General features: G+C 41.3%; 1 protein-coding gene across 1 annotated transcript in view; it reads right to left on the reverse strand.

Moving 5' to 3' along the window:
- Window positions 1-214: 214 nt before the first annotated feature.
- The window catches only part of Dsc2 (desmocollin 2), a 28,836-nt gene continuing 3,487 nt past the window's right edge, over window positions 215-25,563 (reverse strand). Inside the window, exons 2-16 of the mRNA XM_051202022.1 lie at window positions 20,779-20,863; window positions 19,606-19,805; window positions 18,565-18,684; window positions 16,770-16,925; window positions 12,848-12,992; window positions 11,851-12,017; window positions 10,237-10,371; window positions 9,799-9,984; window positions 9,408-9,664; window positions 9,140-9,282; window positions 6,603-6,827; window positions 3,515-3,751; window positions 2,859-2,983; window positions 1,322-1,579; window positions 215-469 (exon numbers count right to left, since the gene is read on the reverse strand). Coding sequence (XP_051057979.1) covers window positions 272-469; window positions 1,322-1,579; window positions 2,859-2,983; window positions 3,515-3,751; window positions 6,603-6,827; window positions 9,140-9,282; window positions 9,408-9,664; window positions 9,799-9,984; window positions 10,237-10,371; window positions 11,851-12,017; window positions 12,848-12,992; window positions 16,770-16,925; window positions 18,565-18,684; window positions 19,606-19,805; window positions 20,779-20,863 — 2,637 coding nt within the window. The 3' untranslated portion in view covers window positions 215-271. The remainder of the gene's footprint in view (window positions 470-1,321; window positions 1,580-2,858; window positions 2,984-3,514; window positions 3,752-6,602; window positions 6,828-9,139; window positions 9,283-9,407; window positions 9,665-9,798; window positions 9,985-10,236; window positions 10,372-11,850; window positions 12,018-12,847; window positions 12,993-16,769; window positions 16,926-18,564; window positions 18,685-19,605; window positions 19,806-20,778; window positions 20,864-25,563) is intronic.

Raw genomic sequence — 25,563 nt, forward strand, 5'->3', positions numbered from 1 at the left:
ATGTAAACAATAATGCAAATTTCCTTAAAAAAAAAAAAAAGTACTTAAAACCCATGCAGAATGGTTTTCAAGTTCAAGAGTACAAATGCACCAAGTTTCTCTGTAAATGTGCATTTCCGAGGAGATTCTGCAGACCAAGGTAAGCTGTGGGAGAGCTCCAACTATAACATCTTTGTTTTTTCCTTTTTTAATCCTGGATTATATTCAAAATCGAGAGGGACCAGTAAAAAAAAAAAAAATCCATTAGTTTTGTTACCCTGTTAGAAGTTCTTCACCTCTTTGCACATATTTCTGCTAATGTCCTAAATTTAGGTTCCAACTGGTTCAAAAACTCAAGCCCATCTTCTTCCTGTTGGTCACTACAGCAACCCACGGAGCCAGCAGGTGAGCCTCTTCCTTCATAGTTGTAAGAGACGACATAGTCTTGAGCGAGATTTTGATTGCCATCCTCATGGCACAACTGCACCTTCTGTCGGGGAGAAAGCACAAAATATTTTATTTTTATTATTTTAAGCACCAAAATGTATTTACAGAAAAAGAATTGCTTTGATTTACCTTTCACTGTTTAATTTTTTATCAGAGTGTGTCCTCTAATGGTTTCCTATGTGTAGAAAATGCACATGATTGGTCTGTATCATAAAATCACACCATAAAGTCAGTATTAGCATGCTTGTATAAGTTCGGAGTGGTGCTAAGTACCCAAGTGTTCATTTTAAGTGGCCATTGCTTCCCTCTTTCTAAATAATGAGCAAAGTGAAAACACACTCAGTAAACAGGACCCAAATTGATGTGAGCGCCATTCTTTCTGAAGAGCAAAGTGATGGCACATAATGGTATTGGCTTGGGCTAGACTTTGAGTTACTAAAACAAAATTTGTCAGATGCAAAATCGTACCACAAAATTATTTCCTTAAATAGTAATAAAGGCTACTGGGCAGTGATAGTGCACGCCTTTAATCCCAGCACTCAGGAGGCAGAGAAGGCAGATCTGAGTTTAATGCCAGCCTGATCTACAGAGCAAGTTCCAGGACAACCAGGGCAACACAGAGAAATCATGTCTCAAAACACCAAAGCGTAACAACAAAAAGAGTAACAAAATTAAATAAAATATACAGGAAAGTGAATGACCACATTAATCTGAACATAATTAAACCCGAATTAATTACAAACAGTAACTTTCCACTAGGCAGAATCACTAAAATAGGCCAATAGGCACCATTCACTAAAAGTAGCAGTCTACACAAACACTAAGTTGGAGCCTTTTGTAACATTTAAATTACATCACCATCACCGTAAGTTTGGAGAACAGCTGAGAAACTCACTTCACCGAGTCGGGGCTGAGTGAAATTGTGCCACTCGGAGTAAGTGTATCTGTAGTTGTCCACCTCCACGTGTCCTCCTCTGCAGGGGTCCAGGGTGTGGTGGTGACAGCCAGCCCCACAGGACTCCAAGGTCTGGTGCCCTCCTTTCACCATCTCAATGGTCTCTTGCCCTCCACCTTTGACTCCTGCTCCCAAGGTGCCAAAGGCTGCCTGCCCAGAAGCTCCCACGGTTTGGGCTGTGAAACCATTTGTGGAATACTGAAAAGATAATGGCATGCATCAGTTAAATGTAGAGAGGAGGAAAAGACAGTAAGAGGAATAGCAGGTGCAGAAGACACCTGGGCTTTAGGGCAGCTTTACGAGGGAGTCTTTCCAAAGACACGGACTGGATCAGTTCTTTCCATCTGTCCTTTTACCCCTGAGTACTTCTAGTGTGTGCCCAGGACTAGATGTCATATCTAGCACAAGAAACAAACTACAGGTGCAGATCAAAAAGCCTCCTGAGCTTGCTGGACACTCCTCAGCATGTTGGACATGTTCCGTTATGGACTTCCAAATGCCTTGGAAGCAGCATTCCTGTGTCACAGGGATTTGCTTTCTCAGCTAACCCCATTCCCGTTTATCCGGCAAGAGAAGATGAAGAAATAATGACAAGCTTTCTCAGACAACAGTGACCTCAGTTCCTTCCAAGTCAAATACAAAGAAAAGTTGACTATAAACATGTAATCCTTGCAGTCTACATGAATCAAACAATAAACCAAGAAGGAAAATACCAGAAATGCACACTGGCCTCTCCTATTCAAGGTTGTGTGCTTACACTCTGAAATATATTTTTCCCCCAATGTCTTTTTCTCAGATGTGGTCTGGTGTTATTTGTTTGTTTGTGCTTCTAGATCTTTCCTGCTTTGGCCATCAATGTGCTTTTTGGAAAATATTTACTTGTTTTTCCTTCACATATTGGGCTAGGGAATCAGAGCCATTGGGCAGTCCCTTGTTTGTGTGCTACTTCAGACTACCTGCCTCAGGCTCATTGCAAAACCACATTACAGGCAGGAAGACTCCCATAAACCTTTTCCCACCATCATCAAAGTCTGTAGAGATTTTATTGCTAGCGCCAGGTTTAAAAAAAAAACACAATCATACTTATGATCTGTGAGTAATTAAATAAAATATTTTAACATATTAAATAGCAGTTTAGATAGATTACAAAAAAAAAAAAAAAAAAAAAAAAAAAACTTACAGGCCTAACATTGAAGCCTTGAGACACATGTAACAGAAAAAAAAAACGCGTACTAAAAGATTTTTTTAATATTAAGAAGCACTACATGGCCAAATTGAAATGCCACACATCTGTGGGAACCATGTGCATTGTATTGATTCCCGGGGATGGATGACATTTGCTGCTAAGTTGCCAGACACCAAAAGAAATTTGTTTAGGGGGAAAAAAATACTGGTTTTAGAAGGAACATGTAATATACATAATACAGACTAAATCATCCTCTGTACTTGGTTTCAAAAAGACAGGTGGGTGACTTACAACTTTGTCATCTCCAGGAGCCTCCGTGTTTGATACAATTAGGTTCTGCTGCGCTAAGTCATCAGGAAGAACTTTCTGATGTTTTGTTGCCTGGGAAACACTACAGACTAATGTAAACAGGATACCTGGAGAAAGAAAGAAAGGGGCTCCCTTAGGTCTCTCATCCATAATGTGAAACTGTGTTTACAGTGTCTGACATGAATAAATCATACATCAAAGGGTGGGTGTCAAACACCTTTCAAGAACATATGATTGCCTGTGTCAAAGTATGTGTGCCCTTAGCAGATATGCTTCAAACACTTATCACATATGTGTCTAAAGTGAACTGTATATTTATGAGAAATCACAAAGTACACCAGCTGGTGAGTTAATTCAGGAGGAAAAGGTGTATGCCACCAAAACAGATGACCTATGTTCCCTTCCAGAGTCCCACGGTGGAAGGAGAGATCAGACTCCTGAAAATTGTTCTCTGACCTTCACACAGGGCACATTCCCATCAAAATAAGATAGATAAATATTAAAAAATTCGAAATACTCATGCTAACTATATTTGTTAAACAGAAATACGTCTATGCCCAAACCACCGCCTATAAGTATTAACATTCATTCTAAGAATGTCTTAAAATTTTTGGGGATAGACTCAAGAAAAGACTTACAAAACAGCAAGGCTATGCCCAACAGTATAGCAAGAATAGCCCACGGTCCAAGTCTCATGCCTACATAGCCGGTCCTTTCTCCTGAGCGGACTGTGCAGTCACTTTCAGTAATGCAGTCACAAATGATGACATTCAGCGAAGTGACTGAGGACAGACCAAGCCTGTCTGTAACTCGGATGGGAACTACGTAGGATCCAAATGAAGGGTCGTTCTGATAGGAAAGACGAGCTGCTGTATCTGAATAAAAAAATAAAACCAGCTGTTACAAAAGCCACCAACATCTCTTCAGCAAAAAGGCCAGTTACGAAACAGCTACCCACTTCCCTACAAACTGACACTTGAGGATTAATATAATTGCTACCATCCTGAAGCTGTTGCTGATCTGAAGCCTCTGATCCAGAGCTACTGCAAACACACTGCGGTTACAGTTAGTCAAAAGCTGCTGTCAATGGGTAATCTCCACAGCCAACCTGACAAGAATTGAAACTCACATAGGAGACACACTTGTAGGCACGCCTCTGAGGGCATTCCGGGACACGTTTAAGTGATAAGGGAAGACCCACACTGAAAGCGGGTGGCACCATGCTATGGGCTTGGGTCCTGAACTTTAAAAAAAAAACTAAGGAGGAAAAGACTACAATATCAGCATCTAGCCTTGCTGCTTCCTGACTGTGGTTGGAATGTGAGCAGCTGCCTCGAGCCGCTGCAGCCATCCATGCCTTCTCCGCCATGGTGACTGAACCCTCAAACCACGAGCCAGAATAAACCTTCCCTTCCTCAAGCTCCCTCTACCCTCTCTTTTGTCACAGCACTGAGGCAACTAACTGACACCACCGCCTCTTTATTACAGTCCTTTAGCTCTTGTAACAAAGTATTTTATCCATCCATAAGCAAGTCCTTCCTACCATATCCAGTAGACGTGATGAGAGGTTAGCTTTTGTCCTACCTTTAATATAGTCAATTAACCCATTACGATAGATTTCTATTCATGTGTGACTCATCAAGGAGTTAGAGACCTGAAATCTTGGTGCCTCTCATTTGTTTTCATAAATTGTGCCAAATGGACATGGATACTTGGTTTATCAACAAGAACCGGCTCTGACAACTTGGAATACATTTACTTCATGGGCAGGTCATGAACACACCACATCACAGGAACATAAGCACACTCAAGTCTAGAGGACACTGGGACCAACTTAAGTTTTGCTGCTCTTTTGTTTTGATGGATTTTTTTTTTTTTTAGATCAAAAGCAGGAAATATCCAGATCAAATGCTGGTAGGATTTCAGGTAAGAATATGATTCTCACTGTAGACTGCCACAAGCCACAGAATAATCGCTCTGTTCCTTAACTTCCCAGGGTGGCCTGCTCATTTTCTGTATAGTGTTGAAGTCCCCAATGTGAATGTGGCTTCATAGGACAAGAAACCACAAATCTGGAATTTCAATAGAATCCACAGTTATTAATTCAGTGTATTGTATAAGACACAGTCATGAGCCAAAACACTGAACTAAGAGTGAGCTATGTTCTATTTCTTTCATTATCTTGTTTACTTATAGAAATAATCTAGTCTTACACATGAGTAAACTAATGCTCCCAGAGAATAAATACCGTGGTCAGATTTATGTGACAACTACTGGACCGGCATTTGATATGAAGCCCATGTAACACCAAGACCTCTATTGGGAACATTCTCCTTACCCTGGCATTTCTCAACCTTTCATGTACTTTCAAGAATGGGTATTTTTAAAATAACAAAATTCTGGCACTGGGTTACAGCTCAGTGGGAGAACACACGCCCACCAAGTGCAAAAACCTTAGGGCAGTTCTTATGCCACAGAGACAAAATAACACATGGGCGCTGACTAGACCATTGCTGCCAAAAATGTTAGCAAGGAGAAATTTTTGATTTTCTCTTAAAGCCACTTAAACTAAAACACTCTGACCCCAAACAAGTAGGGAGGACAAAATCCAAGAATACAGCTATTTTTTATTAAGAAGAACAAATAAAATTTCTCTCCTCAGTCAGGCAGTGGTGTCGCACATCTTTAATCCCAGTACTCAGGACACAGAGACAGAGGCAGGCGGATCTCTGTGAGTTCGAGGCCAGCCTGGTCTACAAAGCTACATAGAAAACCCCTGTCTCAAAAAAAAAAAAAAAAAAACAAAAACAAAACAAACAAACAAACAAAAAAACCAAAGAAATCTTTCTCCTCTTCCTCAAGACACACAAGTGAATATTGTTTTTAAAATGTGTAAATCTTGTCAGTCTACAGATTGTGCCTTGGCTTGCTAAGCTGTGCCCTGGCTTGCTAAGCTGTGCCCTGGCTTTCCTTTCCTCATCCCAGGCTCTGCTTGCATTTTGATGTTGTTGTTGTTAGCTTTCGTTTGTCATAGCAGCACATTGAGACATGACCACTGAGAGCTGGGCTTTAAAACATTTGGTGTTTTCAAGTTTCAAGTCACCCAAAGGTGACTGAGGTTCTTAAGTTAAGAAAGCCATGAGGCCATGACCTCAGGTCCATGGCAGCATGTATAGGAGACAGGAATTAAGTTCTGGTGTTGGTGTGATGCATGAGGCAGCGAAGAAAAGCCACTTTAACTTCAGCCATTCCTGTACCATCACTCCCTTCTGGGATACATCACTCCCTTCTGGGCTATGGGTCAACGGGGAACCAAAGCAAGGAAGATTCTCCCCACCAAAAAAGAAAACAAAACACCCTAGACAAAGCAGTGACATGTTAACATGGTGGTAGTGCAAAGCAGTGGAGTGGTGAACACCATCAGAGACACAGATACCCTGCAAGGAGGAGCTCACTGACCCAGCTGCTTATAAAACATCATGCAGATGAGAGCTTGGATACAAATGCAAATCTAGGGAATATATAAGGGGATCCTGCTGTCATCACCAGCAAACAGTGGAGTGGATGTCATACAATGAATTTTTCTCTTCTTTCCAGAGAGTGCGAGAGAGACAGACAGACAGACAGACAGAGAGAGAGAGAGAGAGAGAGAGAGAGAGAGAGAGAGAGAGAGAGAGAGAGCAGCCTGGTGTTGAAAAGGGAAAGGCAATGTTTGAAGTCACACACCATTAATCCTCACGAGCCTCCACATCCTCCGGACTTCCGAATCAGAACTCTCCAAGCTAAAATCAAATGGCGGGCCATTCACTGGCTCATCGGGATCAACTGCAACAATCTCAGCAGAGGACCTGGTGGCCTTACATATCACCACTGTCTGCCTGGGTATGAATGGGCCATTGTCGTTCACATCTTCAAGTATGATTCCCAGAGTTCCGGTACAGCTTCTCCCATCTAGATACAGAGCAACAAGAACACATTTTTTTTTAATGCCTTTATTTTTGGCTAGAAAATCACACACTGAAAATTAATATCTATATTTATTAATCACAAAATGCATAAGTTACAGCAACAAGTTCTGCTATGAGTGATGACACAGAGAATACCAAAAGAAAAGTCATACTGCTTCCGAGTGGATTATACATATAACAACTGCTACTGAGATATTTCCATCCATTCACTAGCATTACGTTAGCCATGGAAAATTCTAGACAGAGAAGTTTTAGTTGATTTTGAAGAGACAAAGAGAGAGTAGGGTAGGGTCACACAGTACTCTCAAGTACAGGTCAACTCAAGGGTATGGACAGCATGTCACACATACCTATGAAGTGGAGAAGAGGGAGAAGGTGGCAGGTGGGAGCTGACACAGACAAGAGCTAAGGACCTTTGAAGGCTAGAGAAGCAAACTTAGAGTTCAGCACACACAATGACAATGCTTAAGGTTTTAGAACAGGGAAGTTGGATTGCACAAGATCTGTATTTGGAAAATTCAAACAGAAAATGCTTCCAGGAGATGGATCAAGGGTGGAGGAAGATTTCCAAATGCAGAAATCATCATTATGGGTGTAGTCTCATAAATAGCCTGTCATCTATATATTAAGTAAACGGAACTTAGGATTGAGGGTGTGCCTTGTGTAACTGAACTGTCATTCATACATATATACATCTTCCTGATAACTCTATACAAGGCACTGTATTGGGAAGTCTGGGACATCCAAAGATGAAGCAATTAAGAGTTCAGGGAGGTTATGAAGTCTAAAGTGAAACACAAAACTAGGTTCTTTCTACCATTCAGGAGGATTTGGATGCTAGAGATGAAAGAAAAGGAAAAACGAACATTGTACCACCCGGTGCCTGGGGCCCATACAGCTGCCAACCTCAGGAAATGGAAACCAGGCTTGCCTAGCAACCAGAGCCTTAGCCAAGGCCCTTCTGGCACAGTGGCTGGATCTTGGTTATTCTAGAGCAGGCTCATGGTCTGGGCGCCTCATACCACCAGGTTAAGAACTGATTCTGAACCGCAAACCACAGAGATGGATGTGCAGGTCACTACAGAACTGCCTGCCAGTTAAGGTAGAGTGAAGTAGGAGGAGAAAAATCAGAGGCAAAGCATAGCAGAATACCCCACCAAGGCTAGGATGGGTCCCACATGAGCAACATTAATGTAAACAACAAAGTCACCAGTTGGAAGATCAATTCACTCTACTTGAGCACATTTTAGATCTTCAAGGACATGAAGAAGGCAATGTATTAAACAGAAATGATCAAATCTATGAAGAAACCAAACAGCAGAAACCATCTAGTACATATTATAGAAGAGAAAGGAACAGTGAAGGAACAAAATTGTAGGAGATTCTCTGCCAAGAATATCTGAGTTAATTCAGAGACAGTTGTAACACTTAAGCCATTTTTAAAATCACTTATACAATTTAATTTTGGAAGTTAGAGAATAATGAGTTATGTTTATTTAATTGCATGCTCACTTTACAAATACACAAAGTTCAATTACACCTTTTTCTCCCCCAAAGTTTTTTCTTTTGTTGTTTGTTTGTTTGTTTGTTTGCTTTGGAAACAGTGTAACTCAAGAAGGCCTCCAACACCCAAGTATACCATTGTCAACATGTACCATTCCCAAACAAAACTACATTTTACACACTACATGGGTTTTGTATACGCAACTTTCAGAAGTCCATTCTCTCATTTCACCTGGGGATCAAACTTAGGTTATCAGGCTTGGGGGCAAGGACCTTAACCAGCAGAGCCATCTCATTGGCCCCATCTTAAACCACATCATCTTATAATTGAGTCTAACACTAAAGATACTATTAGTTGACAAGAGCTAACAAATGACAGAAAACTTATTAATCAATTGCTCTGAATGATATACTGGGAAAAGATAAAGTGAGACTACATGGAACCAGTTTTAAAAATATATGTTTGGTAGGCTGGGCAAGATGACAAACACCTTTAATCTCAGCACCTAGGAATTGCAATATATCTCTTAAGAGTTCAAAGCCAATAGTCTGCATAGGGAAGTTCAGGCTTGCCAGGGCTATATATACAGTGAGACTCTGTCTAAAAAGATAAGAAGGGTAAGCTGTTGTGCTGGGGGTGTAACTTGGTAGCAGACTGTTTTGCTTGTACCTGGAAGACCAGGGTTTGATCCTTTGCACCATGAGATTAAAACAAAAAATATGTCACTGACTTCAAACCTGAGGATGCATACAATTGAAGATGCAGTAGCTGTCTTAAATCTGATTTCTTACCTGTGTCTAATGCAAGGACTGTAATATTATAGATGCCATTTCTGACGGTCTCAGCCTCTCGATCCAGGGTTCGGGAAATGGAGATTGATCCTGAGTCTTCTTTAACAGCAACCCACCCTCTTGGGTCACTTAACTTCCTGTACCTATTAACCATGGTGAAGTAACACAGCAAGAAGGACCATGAGCCAAATCATAACGCCAATAACGAAAGAAGGTATGGACTTTCCTAGTGCTGTAAATGTGAAAGGAACAAGAGCATTACAAATACCTTATACCACTGCTGTGTCTATTGTCAGGGTCGTATGCCTTATACCCATCGTTTACGGTACCAACTGGTACATTTTCTCGAATCCGCACAGTTTGTGTTGAAGGGATACACTCAGGGCCCTCATCCACATCTTTCACGGTGACAGTCACTGTGGCTGTACTCATGGCTGACCTTGCACTAGCCTCTCTAGTGTACGGGGCTTCATTGGCTACGCCAATTTGCAGGGTCACCTGCTGCCGTTCTTCATAGTTCAGAGGCTACAGGAAATGTGTTGAAAAATCAGATCAAACCCTTGAAACACTGGTGAAGTTCTGAATAGTTTCGCAGTAGATCTTTGCCTGCGATTCTGTATTACAAACCACAAATACCTAATTTACTAATTAATTCTTACCTTAACCACACACAGAATGCCTTCGTTGGTTTTGGCATCTGTTACAATTTTAAAGTTTCCATCTTCATTGCCCTTTAAAATGGTGTAATTCGCTCTCCAATTAGGAGAGTTAGCTAAATCTTTATCCTGAACAGTAAGACGTAAGATTTCCACATCAACTGTATTTTCTTCTACTGTTGCCACATACTAAAGAAATAAAAAGAATAAAGCTTCATTAATGAACTTTCACCAAAAAAAAAAAAAAAAAAATCTCCAAGCCTCAGTCTTACAAATTCCAAAGCACCTTGTTCTGTTCTCATGCTTAAAACTCTAACCCCAAGCTATTGTTGTGTCACGGTGAGCATCTCATGCCAAACTGTGGGGCACAAAAAGAGATGCACACCCTTCAAAACTGACACCAAGGCATGTGCTTCTCTCTCCCAAACAGCGCACACTTACAACAGTGCGGGTGAATGTTGGCAAGTTGTCATTCGCATCTCCGATAGTAATGACGCAGGTTGCTGTTGTCTGCAGACCAAAATACTGGCCATCCATATCCTGTACTTTTATTTTCAACTGATATTTGTCAACTAACTGAAAACAAAGAAAATGTAACTGTTAGACAAGAGCAGCATCTTTACAAGAAGAACCCTGACTTCTACTCTGCAGCTCATAATTTAGGGGAACGTTGTTACGGGCTAACAGCATTTACATCTAGAAAAGGTGCCTTGCTCTCGTAATGGCAATCACTATATGACAACTGAGTCATTTGTCAAATGGGAAGTGCTGTCAACACCCAGAAGATATTATCATCAGTTAGCTTTACCAACTTCCAAAAGGGAGAGAAGCGCTGTGGTCATGAGTACATGTGATATTGCATAGCAGTGTAAAAAAAAAAAAAAAAAAAAAAAAAGTTGTATGTCCCATCCAAAGTACATTTTTATATTCACAAGTATTGTAACTTAAATGACTGCTCTTCTCCTTTCAACCTCCTTCATACTATGATTTCTGCCTCTCTCCCTCTTTTCTGTCTTTACCCGTTAGTTAACACTAGAATGCTAATGTTGAAGTCACTCACACACCCCTTTCCCAGTGCTCCTCTCCTGCCTAACCACTTAGGTTTGCAGCTACAATGACAGCTGCCTTCACCTAAGGACACTTCCAACCTCATGCTGCTATCTGCCAGGAGGCCAGCACGTTTCCTTTGCATTAAAGTGCACCGAGACTTACCAAAACCAGTAAGATGATGAGAAAACAAGGACATAGGCTTTTATTATCCTAAAATGCTGAGTTGTGTTATCTGCAGACAACAGAGAAACTCCAATATTTAAAAGGCTGAGCAACAGCTAAAAACTGGAATCCTGAGATCAAAAAAATTACCATCTTGAGAAGGTCCACTCTTTTTTTTTTTTTGACACTTCCCTATTTAATGCTACAAATACACTTCTATGAAAAATGTGATTTCATAAAGAGATAAATTTCAGGAAAGAATAACCTCAATGTTCTAAGTAAGTATGTCATTAAGTAACCACTTACCGACCTTCATCGGTATAGTAAAAACCATACATTTCCTAAAGTCGGGAACCAATCTTACTTCCCAGAAACACACACATGTGATGCTCAGAGACAGGCAGGCATGAGCATCCCTCATCTAAAGGGTCTGGAGACCAGAAGTGTTTCAAATATTCATGATTTTTAGAATACTTGAATCCACAGCACAGAAAATCTCAGTGTCAGGCCCATATTGAGACACAAAATTGTGTTACATTCATGCCTGATACACAAAGCTCCAAGGAAATTTTACACCATATTTTTAGCATGCCTGTGCTTTTTGACTAAAACCTCTCCATGAGTTTGGGTGATGAATGGTTTGTCTGTGACATCAAATCAGTGCTCAGAAAAGTTCCTATTTGGAGCCTTTCCACCTTGAGCTATTTCTGATTAGGGATAATGTATCTGTGTCCTTAAGTAGCCATATTAATCCGATAACACTTGCCACCACTCTGCCCAACTGAGGCGGCGTGCTCTTAAAAAGCCTCGCTCTAATCCAGCTTTTCTGCTGGCATTTGTTACCTCTCTGTCCAGCTGGGATGACGTGGTGGTGATCACCCCAGTAGTGGGATGCATAGAAAACAAGGTGGGTGGAGAAGGCCACTGCTCCAGGATGGAGTACCTCAGCCGAGTGTGCATTGTATCGGGCTCATCGTTGTCAGTCGCACAGACCTCCCCCACGACAGAGCCTGCAAAGAAAATGCTCCTGCTGAGTTTACAAACTCCCATGCGATTTATGTCTCTTATTTCACTCTTTTCTGCCCATCTGAAGCACTTTTTATTACAGATCAGGGTCACGGTTTGTACAAGTTAATTGATGCATGCATGCAATAACACCAATAACACTTTAGTCATGATCTGGTGACCTCAGCACCTATTTTTACCATAGTTTTGTGCGGGCTCCTATAAATGATTACACTGTCCCTCTGTGAACTCTGACCTTCTACTGAGATTTCCTAATTATTCTTAGGCTCTTTTTCTATGTGCAGGCCTGTGCTTAAATCAACACTTGCAGCCATTCTCGCCAAAAATTCTATTGGTTCAGTCAGGTCTTCCTAAGGGAAGTACCCAAAGTTGCAGCCTGACATCCAATCAATCTGGGCCTGAGGTTGACAAAACTGAGAAAATCTTTGTATTGGTCTCAGTGACTCTTGATCACGCCCAGAATACTGCCACTAGGAATTCAGAAGACACATCTCCAAATGCTGAGTGACTTCATCTATAGACGTGTGTCTTAGAAGCATTTCATTTACTCTCAGAGAAATGTAATTTATTTCTCCAGGCAATGGGATGCATGTAGTCTGTTTGATAATCTAGCCTACAGATAACCCATTCACTGGATAAGAAACTAAGAAACTGCAGCTTTTCAAATGAGGAAACCAGTGAAAGAGAAGAAACCTCCTCCCAGTACCCACATTTATGCCACCACCGTGGGCTGGTTTCCTGTGGCCACAGAGAGGCCCCATATATGAACCAAAGCCCATCCAAGCTGCCCTGTGTCGTTGGTGTGGCTACTTACCAACTGCACTGTTTTCCAAAACCGTGAAACTGTATAGCGTCTTTGTAAAAATCGGGTAGTTATCATTCTCATCTTCTACCTTAATGATGAGGGTCAGTGGGTACTCTGGTGTATACCCATCAGGAGTTAATGCAAACGCGGTCAGCTGTGAATAAAGCCAGGAGAAAGTGAAAACTGTTGTGGAGTAATTTTTTTGTACACTGTGAAGATGTATCTTTGCCAAGGCATCTTCTGATTGGTTTAATAGAGAGCTGGCTGGCCAATAGCAAGGCAGGAAGAGGTTACCTAGGACTTTAGGGGACAGTGAGGTCTCAGGGAAGAAGCAAGGGGAGTCGCCAGTCTGACAGAGAGGAAGCAGGACATGCAGGAGAGGTAAAAGCAACATGTCACGTGGCAGCATGTAGATGGAGACAAATGCGTTAATTTAAGTTATAACAGCTATTTAGGAACAAGCCTAAGCAAAGCCAAGTTTTCGCAATTCGCAATTAATAGCAAGTCTCCATGTCCTTTTTTTTTTTTTTTTTTTTTTTTTTCCTTGTGAGCTGTCGGCCTCAAGAAAATCCGTCTACAGAAAATAACCATGTTTTGTTTTTGTGATGCTGTGGACAAATTTCAGGGCCTCACACAGATCAGGCATGCTCTCTCCACTGAGCCACACCCTCAGCAATCCCTCAAATGATGCTTTAAAATACAGTGTGGCTGCAGATTGCTTTGGCTCTCATCTGTGAGACGACTCAGGCTTGAAGCATTTCTTATGCTGTCACTGATTCGGCATGCAGACATGACTGTGATGTGGAAAGACACACAGGATTCCCTGTTGATACTGATCTACTATACTCTTATGCATAGCTTTAATTTCCTCAATGTTGCTGTATGTCATCTGTAAGCATGACACTATTATGATTTACCAAAAATGTTGATTTTTATTTTGTCCTATTATTTTAGACACACAGACTTTAAGTAAAACTATTGGATATTTCTTAATTTACACTACAAATTCTTGGCACTGGGATATTATTTTATTTTCTGTAAGTATTTTAGGTGCCACCATTGCTGTCTTTACATATAACATTTCCTACAAATGTTTTCATTTGAAAAGCAGTGTTACACAGAACAAATGAGTGGCTACAGATATTGTATAAAGGGCTCTAGCGGGCCTGAGCATGGCAAACACAGTTCCAAACATGGCAAACATGGTACCCTTTCCTTCCCCTTTGTTAAAAGTTCTTAGGTTATATTCCTAAAGCTAGCCCCAAAGACCATGCCCTTGTTTGATCACTGACTCATTCCTGAGACAGAATACCATGATCCAACAATCAAAATTCATTACTTGGCTAACACATCTAATTAGGATTACCAACTCACCCTAGCACACACTCCCCCTTCTCCTTAAAAACCCACTCCTGCAGAAATACCTGCTTGCTGTTGCTGCTTGCTGTCTACCTCTGCCCAATCCAGAGGCAGCCACTGCCCCCGACATGCTTGCCCCTTGTGGGTAATAAATCTCCTTTGTGCTGAGAATATGGTGTCTGAGTGTGTCCTGTATGGACTCTGGGGCTCCCTTATAACTTATCCTTTTTAAATTAATAAGGCATATTGCAAACCTAACCAGTTTTAAAACAACTGTCATAGAAACAGCAGAACAGTATGGATACTTAGAAAGCCACACAGTAGCAACCCTAAACTTAACGCCACAACTCAGAGCTTGCATGTCCATACAGTTAGTTTGGTGTCCTTGTGAAGAAAGAACTCATTCAACATTGTGTAATAATGGAAAATGAGATAAGTAAGATGAATAAGTCCTGCTGGGAAATCAAGCCCACATGAGGTCAGGTTTTCACAGCAGAAGGACTATTCCTTTTGGGATACATTGCTGGCAGCTTAGAGGTCGAAGTGTGCCATAGCCTGGCAGCTTTCTCTATGTTCAGCAATATGGAACTCCCTCGCTCCATAGCAAGGCTTCCTGCTCTCTACCTGCCCTTCTCTGGAGAACGCCCCTGGGCTGGAGGACTCACCTTATCTGAAAGGTGTCTCTAAAGCAGGTGCCTGTCTCTAAACTAAATGCTGGTTGATCTTTATCTGTTTATTTATTTATTTATTTATTTATTTGTTATTTTACATGTAGATCCCAGTTCCCTCTCCCTCCCTTCTTTCCTCCTTCCCTCTTACTCCCTCTGCCCCCTCACATGCACCCTAACCACCCTCCCCCCCACCCCAATTCCACATGTAGACAGCTGACCTGAACAAGGAGGAGCTAACGGGCCCCCAGACTGATAGCTGGGAATCCAGCATGGGACTGACTCAGCCCCCCCCCCCCCGAATATGGGTCTCAGGTAGAAGGACTGAGCAGTCTAAGGGACCTCAGACAGTGGAACCAGTATGGATCCCTGGTGCACAAAAGGACCTTGTGCACACATCCCCCATGGAGGGATAACTGCCTTAACCTAGAGATAGGAGAGAAGTCCAAGTCCCTACTTCAAATGACCTGACAGATTTACATGACCCCACCTGGATAGAATTGCCCTACATGTGTTTGATCTTTATCTTGATGCTTGGCACAGACCCCTGCTAACAAGACTTGTGCTAAGGAGCTCTGCTGTAGGACCCTACTGCCACACATTAAGCCTTGTGATAGGACAGTGCCACTTAGTGCAAATTGGGGTTTGTCCCCAGGCTCCCCAGGCTTCCTTAGACTGTAGAATAAACTTGAGCTGATTCACTGAAATCTGTCTCCCACGGGACTGTCTCCGTTTGTGATCATGGGCCACATACAAGCTCTCTGTTACCCCTCTGCCTCTCTCCCCTCTCGACCTGGCGGCCAAGGGGCAAAGAGGTCCCACACACACTCCCATGGGAAACCCATGAAACATCTGGAAGACTGAATGAGCTTGGCTAAGCACTCCCCACCCTCCTGATCTTGCTATGATCAACTCTCCCACTACAAAGGGCTGGGGTTCAGCTAACTGCTGAGCCTCTCTTTGTTCCTGTGACACCCACATTCCACAAGAGCTTCTCTACCAAATAAATGGGCAGCCGAAGTCTTTACCCCTTTGGAAAATTAAATCAGGAAAAAAAAAAATCATAAAACCAGGAATAACCTAACAGAATTGAATTTTATTTACTTCATTTAACTTGTTTGTTTCGGGCCAATTCATGTGTAGCCAGAGCACCAATGAAAATCTCAGGGACAAAAGTAGGTAAATCGAGAGGGAGAGACACAGTTGTAGTGAGATAGTTCTGTGGCACTGACCACGCCCATTGGGGGGTGGAGCCATGGGCGGAGTGACCTGTGGAAGGAGGTCGGAGGGGGCCAGGAAAGGCGCTCTCTTTCTGGCGTGACTCGGACAGGAGAGGATCGGGTTGAATTTCCTGGTGTTCATCTGTCTAGGTTGTAAGTTACTTCTCCCTGAATAAACATCTATTCGGCCTATTTGTTTATCCTGATCCTTATTTAACCACATTACACAGTGGCTGAGGTTCATAACTGCTGTGCTGGCCAGCTTTATGTCAGCGTGACACAGGCTGGAGTCATCTGAAAAGAGGGGACCCTGGCTTAAGAAAATGCCTCCAAAGATAGGGCTGTGGGCAAGTCTGTAGGGCATTTTCTTAATTAGTGATTGACGGGGGAGGGGCCAGCCCTTTGCCCGTGGAAAGGTCCTGGTGGGATAGTGTACTGGGATCTATAAGAAAGCAAGCTGTACAAGGCTGTAATCATCTGTCCTCCACAGTCTCTGCATCAGCTCCTGCCTCCAGGTTACCGTCTGTTTGAGTTCCTGTCCTATCTGAACGTCCTTCAGGGATGGGCTATGGTGTAGAAGCATAAGCTAAACAAACCCTTTCCTCCCCCAGCTTGTGTGGTCACAATGTTTCATCACAGCAATAGAAATCCAAACTAAGACACAACATGATCTTTATACCTTACCTGGAAGGACTCATACTGCTCACGATCGACGGGACCAGTGCAATACAGGTTTCCAGTATCTCTTTCCACATAAAATAAGTTTCGAGGTTCTCTATCAACTCCTGGGCCACTGATGGAATAGTATATGGTGTAGTTTTGAGCCGTATCAGATTGGATCTAGAAAGCAGATATAAACATGAGACGGATCTTCATTTCGGCAGAATTGGCACGAGTATTTTATGCTATCACACTGCCAGTTACTAGAATAAACAATAGTCCCCTGTCTTATTCAGTATTAGAAAAATGTAGCAACAGAGTAAGAACTTATGACTTAAAATTTTTCAAAAACAAAATACTTGCAAAGTCCTATAGCAGAATTTTTTTTTAATGAAATAATATTGTGAAGACTGAACATTACATACATGAACAAAACACTTGGGACTTTTCTGTTAGAAAATATAGCAGTACAAGAGTGATTGATCCTGAGATGAAGTTGCATTTGGCAAAGTATTTTAGAAAACTGTTTTTGTCGGCTATGGTGGCATATGCCTGTAGTTCCAGCTAGGGAAAGTAGAGAAAGCAGAGCTAGGAGAGAAGGCCAATCCAAGGTTGCGGAGCAAGACCTGTCCAAAAACAAACATCACATTTTCTCTAGTTTAGGAATCTAGACTGTAGACATACACACAAATACTTGTGTGTATGTATATGTACATGTGTATATATGTATATATATTTATGTGTGTATATGTGTATATGTATATATTCCATAACCCTATACTTATGTATGTATATATACATGTAAAATATATGTAACCACTGATATAGGTCATGAAAGCAGAAGGGGGACTGGAGGAAGAAAGGAGACTGGTGGGAGAGAAAAGAGAGGAAGAAGTGAGTGGATGGGAGTGAATACGATAAAAATACACGATATGCTTGAAAGGACCTGTCTTGGTGAAACTTAACGGTGAATGAAATGAATACAAACTAAGCTACATGGAGAAAACGTGCCTCAGACTGGGAGTAGGGGAAGCCACCTGCTCTTGCCGAAGACCTGTTGGTTCCCAGCTCCTATAGCCATCCATAACTCCAGTTCTAGGGGATCTGATATCCTTTTCTGTCCTTGCCCCCAGGGCTATATGTGAGTGATGCACATAAATTCATGTAGGTGTACACACATAGATAAAGCAAACCATTGTTTGAAAAGAAATGGAATTGGTAAATGAGGACTTTTAGAGAGGATAAAAAGAGCAGCAGGATGGATATGAACTAAGTACAATGACAGATGTAAATGATAAAACAGTGACCTCACCACATCTGCAACCTCTTTTAGAAAACTAGGAGGAAGGGAAGAAACAGGCTTGGGAATAATCACTGCAAAGCCTGTCTTTCTCCTTCAGCTCTGCAATTTTAATCTCTATGGAGGGCATCCATTTTTGGATTTTATAGGCTGTGCCAAGCCTATGTGATACACTAGTTGACTTGGGGTGGGGGGGGGGAAATTAAAGAAACATGCATTAGAATGCTAAATGTACTTTACAGTTCTTATAGACTGCATGACTAAACCTGAAAAATGTGTACATATCTGTTAAGAAATACTTACACATGTATATTGAAACATGCTACTTGAGCCTTACATTCAGATACTCACATGCAACTATTTTACATCTTTTTAATTACTAAGGATTGAATCAAAGTCTTGCGCACAACAGACAAGCATTCAAGATATACTTGCCCTCACAAAGTTATTTTTAAATAACTATTAATGATTTTTTTTAAAATGGGAATGACAAATATTTGCAGTCAAAGTAAACTATACCTGCTGAAGAAACAAGGGGAAAGGACCCAAAGAATTCTCCAGCATGGAACAGGGGATAGGAGCCCATCTTCTCTTGGCACGGCTGAGGACTTTCTCTGCATGCAGTTTCTTATTTAGTACCTTGATTTAGAAGACAAGAAAGGTAAGCCTTAATTATTAAAGTCAATGATGACTTTATTCCCAGACATTAGAGCTGACACATGTATCTCTTCTCACGAAGACTGGCTAGGGAGGTGTAAACCCATGGTAGTGCTTCAAAACCAAACTAATCTGCAGAAATAATAGTGATAATGACAAAGAATACGACTTCTTGTTGTGGTTATGCATCTTCTTGAGAAAATACCTCGGTGGAAATATGGAGGAAAGAAAGATGGGCTAGAAGAACGGATACAACACTGAAAAGCAAATTCTTGCTGCCACATTGTCATGCAGGAACACAGAGGACAGAGATCCAATGAGAATGACGGGGATGGCTCATATTTAGCATAAGCAGAATCCACTCACCAGCAACTAGCCAGAGCCAGGGGACCAACAGACATCTGTCAGAACAAAGAGAGAAATCTGGTGACAGTGCTCTGACTTCACTGAAGAATGGCCAGGGACTGAGGAGAGGTTGTTTTGGTGTTTGGTGTCACAATCCATAGGCACAAACATGGCCCAAACCTCCCTTAAACTATGTCTTTTGACTGAATTCTTCAAGAAGACAAGACCCAGAGACCCCCTTTAACACAAATATACTTGAGGAAAAAGATTTAATCAAGAGATAGAGTTTCCAACCTTGTTTTTGGAAATCCATTCCAAAACTCAGAAAGTGTCTCTTGTGTCCTATCTCAAGTTCTCAGTGTAGCTTATCCCAAATGAGATGGATGACAAGTTGTAACGCCATGTGTTGCACAACCAACCCCCTCTCCTTCACTAAATACCACTGACCCATGTCTTTCATTCTACCTCCCACCCAAACTATCCCAAGTCTTCCTTGGAGATGTCAGTTAACCCTGAAGAGACAGCGTCATTACACTCCCCGCATACGATCTCATTTACCTCTGCTGGACCCTCTAAGTGGACAGATAGCTCTCTTTCTTCTTGGCTGTTCGAGTTGAAAAGCCATATAGTAAAGCTTCTCTGGCCCGAGGACAAAACAACAGAACTGGTTGTGTACACAGAACCGTCTTCTAAGACTCGGAAATCAGGATCACTCGGATGAATTAGATTTGCCGATGTAAGGCAGTCCTTCAGGTTCACTAAGGAAATACACACAGCAGGCACTTTAGCAATACAGAGTTCAAAAGTACATACAGTACGCGTGTGCAAGGGGAGCGACACACTTAAACCACATTAATATTTAGTATTTTTAAATCATATATGAGACTATGTGGATCAGGTCCTCCCTAAACACACGTACTGCTTCTAATGCTTGTTTTACACCTGTTTAAAAAGATATTTCTCCTGAACCAAAGGCATGTGAACTCTAGTATATGAACACTTGACACAACACTAAAAAAACTTCTTCTTAATTAAAATTAGCTGTTAGAGACTACAGTTATCGTAATAGCTATCATAATATGGTCACACTGGGTTGATTTCTTCTACCTTATACAACCAAGTCTTATAAAGAATTGTCAAGCCAGTAGGTGTAAGGGGGGTTGCCCTGTGTGTGTCTGTGTGTGTACACATGCACATACAAATGCACACACACTTACTTAATAAGTAAAATAAAGAATTGATTGGTGAAAACAAGTACATGGGGCTAAAGATATAGCTCAAGGTAGATTGTTTGTTCGGTGTGTGTAATGGCCTGGGTTTGATGCCAAGCACACCTAAATAAATAAATAAATAAATAAATAAATAAATAAATAATGAGGTGGAAGCAAAATGCAGTGAAATATAAAAACACTTACTGATGAAAATCCAAACACAATATTGTCAAAAACTCAAGAAATAATTTTAATGCCATTTCTCAAAACATATTTAGCACATAAAATATCCTCCGGGCAATATAAATATCAAAAGTTATGTTATTATTGGAACTTAATCTTTTTATCTTCTTTGGGTATCATATTTTTCAATAAAGATGTTTTATAAAGTGTGTTAAAAATGACGGCACTATTCACTTTTAACTGTTAATCATGAATCCCTCATGGTCCTAAACATCACAGTGACTTTTAACAAAGCACACCACATTAGGACTTATCAGACACTGCAGCTCATCTTTACCTCGGCCAACAAATTTCTCAGCAGGTAGTTCAGAGGGGACCTGAAGGGTCACTTCTTTACACGCATCGCAGGCAAGCGCAAGGATCTAGAACAAACAAAGTAGTGTCACACACTCACAGGACAGGACCTAATGAATAGAGTTTACCTAAGTCTCAACTGCATAGAAATATCCATTTAATTACATAAAAGAAACATTAAATACTTAAATATATGTTTAGTTATACAAAATTTATTTAACTTCAAATAACAAAATAAGAAATATGTGCTAGGAATCCGAAATATATGAAGGAGCTGGACCAAAGGGTAACAGGCCCCCTTGGCTCTCTTCTTTACAAGCCACTGTATGCTCGGGCACCACATCCTTTCTCAGAACTGTTTTTGTTTGGTAAAATGAATTTCCTAGTATCGTCACTGACTGGGACAGCAGAGTGAGGACCACCAGCACCATGTAAGACTGTACCAAACACACATAGGAAAGAGAAAAACATAAATTCACCATCCCATCACACTTGTTTCCACAAACGTTCACTATCCCAGGAGCTACAGAGCCAAAGCAATAGTCTGCTGAACCAAACCTGGGTACCATTACTGAAAGGCACTGTGGCTGCCACGGGAGGGGTGGGCAAGATCTATGTATGAGATTACACAAACATGGGATGTTATTCTGAAGACACACCTTCTCACTGACAGCTAAGGCCATCGTAGAGAATACTTTAAATGATTTAGTGATCTACCAAGAGCCAATTCCAATTGGTCACTCATATGAAAACCCAAATTTGTTTCTGTTGTGAACCTTTTCTGTGGGTGCTTCTTAAAGTTGTCAGTTCCGTTTTCTTCATTTCACCAAAATGGTTGACCAAAAGCAAGGAAACCAACCAGCACTATGCTGAAATCTTTCTTAATCTAGCTGTAGTTATCCAATTTAAACTACACAGGAGAGAGATCCAACAAGGCAGAGGTCATATTTTCTTTGCAAAACTGAAATAGCCCTGCCCCCCCCACAAAAAAAAGAAAAAAGAAAGAAAGAAAGAAAGACTTAAATTGAAAGTAAAAGAAGGGACTTTTCACAGGCTGCTTAGCCAAGGGAGCAGGGACAGAGCCAGACGTTTTAAAGACTGGAGCTCAAGGAGACTGACAAAGAATATCTCATTCACTCAACTAACACTTATCTATTCAACCACCAGTCAGGGATAAGGAGGTGCTAAGCTGACTCACAGGCCCCAGAAGTGAGCAAAGCAAAGACCTTGCCCTCAACAGATTGTGTTGCAATGAGCCAATGAACAAATAGACAAGTACACAAATGTCACACCCCACCAAGACAGATAGCAGTTAGCAGAGAAAGATGATAGAGAAGGCTGGAGTCTAGATGAACTGAGGGAACAACCAGTTCTATACTTAAAGAACAGTCTGGAACTTATTAGTTAGGATGTAAAGGGACATGGTGAGAAATGCAGGTTTTGTTTGCAAAGGAAAGCAACGCACCATGGAGCTGCAGAGTGGCCTTATCTGGTGCTCACAAGCAGCCAATCAGCTGACTACATGGCAGCAAGTCAGAAGACAGCTGGGAAGGGGCCAGGATAGCAACTGTAACAGTGTAGCAGCATTCTAAGGAAGACTCATACTTGCTCTGAAGTCTTAGTGGTATAAGTGTTGAAAGGCCCAATTAAGAATTGGCCAAGAACTAGAAACCATGTCCCTGACCTGCATTCATTCATACATTCAACAAATTTCACTAAAGCTCTATCTACTATATAGTAGACACCTAGCAGGAAACATGATCTGCATGAAAATTCAACCCCAGGATAAGACATATTTGTAAGCTCAATACAGTATGGAAATGCCATGGCAGGGAAATACAGGCTGGTAGAGGGCAGCAGGGAGAGTCAGCCTCATCCAGGAACCAGATGAGATTAACTAAGGAGAGGCCATGAGTCAGTCACGATAGGAGAAGGACAGAAACCTAAATAGAAATCTATCATACAGTGGTTCTCAACCTGGGGGTTTCATCTACTTTAGGGGGTTGAGTGACCTTTTTACAGGGTCGCTTAAGACCATTTGAAAACACAGATATTTACATTATGATTCATCACAGTTGCAAAAGTACAGCTATGAAGTAGCAGCGAAAATAAATTTATGGTTGGGGTCATCGCAACACGAGGAACTGTATTAAGGGGTCACCACATTAGGAGGGTTGAGAATCACTGCTGTAGTGACTGATACGTGTAGCACAAGGAGAAAAAAATGAAAGTGATCCTGAAGAGGAAGTGTGAACACTTTCTGAATAATGTCAACAACCTATGTGCACTTTCTTTCACACATTCTAAGGAGCTGCTATGGTCTGCAAATGAGCTGGGACCACAAAGGCATGCTTTCTGGGTGATACATCCAATCCATGACAGGTAACTGGATGGGGTGGGCTTCACTTAATCGATAACCATAAATGAACATTTCATTGAATGTCATTGTTAGGAGGTGGTAGAAAGTCTGTGTTGGCTCCTGATTCACCTAAGGAGGTCACTGGAGGTGAGTCTGTGAATGGTGGAACCTGTCCTGCCTCCTTCCTGTTTTCCTTTTGGCTTAATGCTTGCCAAGAAATAAACAGCTTTCCTCCACCATGACTTTCATCCATGATGTTCCTGCCTTGCACGAGCCTAAGAGCAATGGCATCAGTTAAGCACAGACTACGGCTTTGTAAAATTCTGAGCCAAAATACATCTTCTTTCCTTTAACATCTTTTTGCTGGATGTTTCTCAGAGCACTGAAAAAAGTGACCACCCCAAAAAGAAAAGATTTGTCCGCAGTAAATAAACTGCCTAAGCAGGTTTCTATTAGAGCTTGCTAAGTCTGAACACTGGGGAGAAACAAATCGGGGGAAAGAACTTTCATTTCAGTGAAGACATGAAAGAAAACTCAGGGGATGTCATGAGAAAACTAACTAGCAATGATGAGCATCATGATTTTGAAACATCATACAGCATCAAAGAACTGACCAAAGTAGCAAAGAATTGAAGGGCGTGGTGTACAGATAAGAATGAAACACCGACAACAGGAAAGAAGAGTCAGAACTAACTTCTGACCTGCTCAGATAGGCTCTGGTTTGTTGGCCTCAACAGAGAGGGAGGGAAATGAAACATGAGATACACCTACAATGTACAGAAAGCTACTCCCCATTACACCTGCCATAAGAGATAGAGCCACTGTTAATGTGGCCTTTGCATGGGTCTAAGATCCGCATTCAAATCCATGGCGTGAGTAAACGAATGTCTCGTATACTATTAGCACCATGCCACAGGGAAAGCATGGGAGGCAGCCTCACTGTGGCGGTTCCTCCTCAGTTGACTTAGTGGACACACACACCCCTGTCTATGTGTATGAAGACATCTCCAAGAGGTTTAAGTGAAGAGGGAAGACCCATCCTGAATGCGGGTGAGCCCATTTCAAGGGCAGGGGTGCGGGAGGAAGCAGGCTGAATGCCAGCACCCATGTGGTCTAATCCCAGATGCCTCACTCCTCTGCCACGACGTTCCCACCAGGAGACTGTAGCCTCACACTAGAGCCAAAATAAACTCTTCCCTTAATCGCTTCTCGTCAGGGATCTGTCCACAGCAACCAGAAAAGTAGATGATATCATCACCAAACCCAGAAACATAATAGGTTTTCCAAGGTCACCAAAGGTGCTTCAAATCATATCGAAAAAAAAAAAAAAAAAAACTTATACAAAAGAGCTAGAGCTTGCCAAGAGGGAAAAATAAAAATATCTCTATTTGCATTTGCTTTGACTCTGTCTACAAAACTGAAGCAAAGCAATCAATGAATTGCCATTCGAGAAACAGCTGCTAAAACACAGTTATCACTACTCTTCCTGTCCATAAATGAAACCAGCCATATAGTATAAAAGAAGTTGCTTTCTAAAGCAATGAAATGTGTGGAAATGCCAGGAAGTAAATTCAGTATGACGCCTACAAGGCTGACTGCCCTCTGCTTCCTGACTGTGGGCACCATGCTCTCCTGCATGGCTTCCCCTGAAAGACCTGCCTATTTCAGGAAAAAAAAAAAAAAAAAAAAAAAGCCAAACACGTTTCTGCGAAACAGATACATAGATTTACACAGAAAGAAAAGTCCACAGTAAGAAAAATCAGCAACATACATACATTAATCCTAAATTAAATTATAATTTTATGACCCCCATAAAATCTCAACACAGTATTTCCTGGAGCTAAATGAACTGAATCGCAGGAAAATATATGAAAAAGAAGAACAAGGATATGTAGACATTAAAAGCAAATAAACAAGACCATGTATCAGTATGTGCATACAAAAGTATTAGTTACATGATTTACGAAGGACAAATACCATGCCTGCCTGCACCTGTTCTATTTACAGTCACTTGTCACTGATAGTTTTTTTTTAGTTTTCTATTCATCGTATTCTTGCCTACATAGCATGTTTTCAAACACTGTTAAGTGTGAAAAGGTATTTCAATGTTGCTTCTACCTCATTTTTCTTTATATTTCTTATATTTTAATGATTTTTTTTACTTCTAGAATTTGTCTTGTCCTTGTTGATACAAGAATTTTTCTTCACAACTTACAAGAACCTTTTAATGTATTATAATGGCCTTTAAAACGGCTTATGCTCTTATGTTTGGTTTCGTTTGGTTTTATTTTTGTGTTCTTAACTTTGGAGATTCTGTTTGTTTTTATATTGTTGCTTTTCCCAACTTGGAAAAGTTGAAATCTGGGTCACAGATAGGCTTTCTTACCTGAAAATTTACAGGACTCACCA

The sequence above is a fragment of the Phodopus roborovskii genome, unplaced genomic scaffold, assembly GCF_943737965.1.
Source record: "Phodopus roborovskii unplaced genomic scaffold, PHOROB, whole genome shotgun sequence".
Taxonomy (NCBI): domain Eukaryota; kingdom Metazoa; phylum Chordata; class Mammalia; order Rodentia; family Cricetidae; genus Phodopus; species Phodopus roborovskii.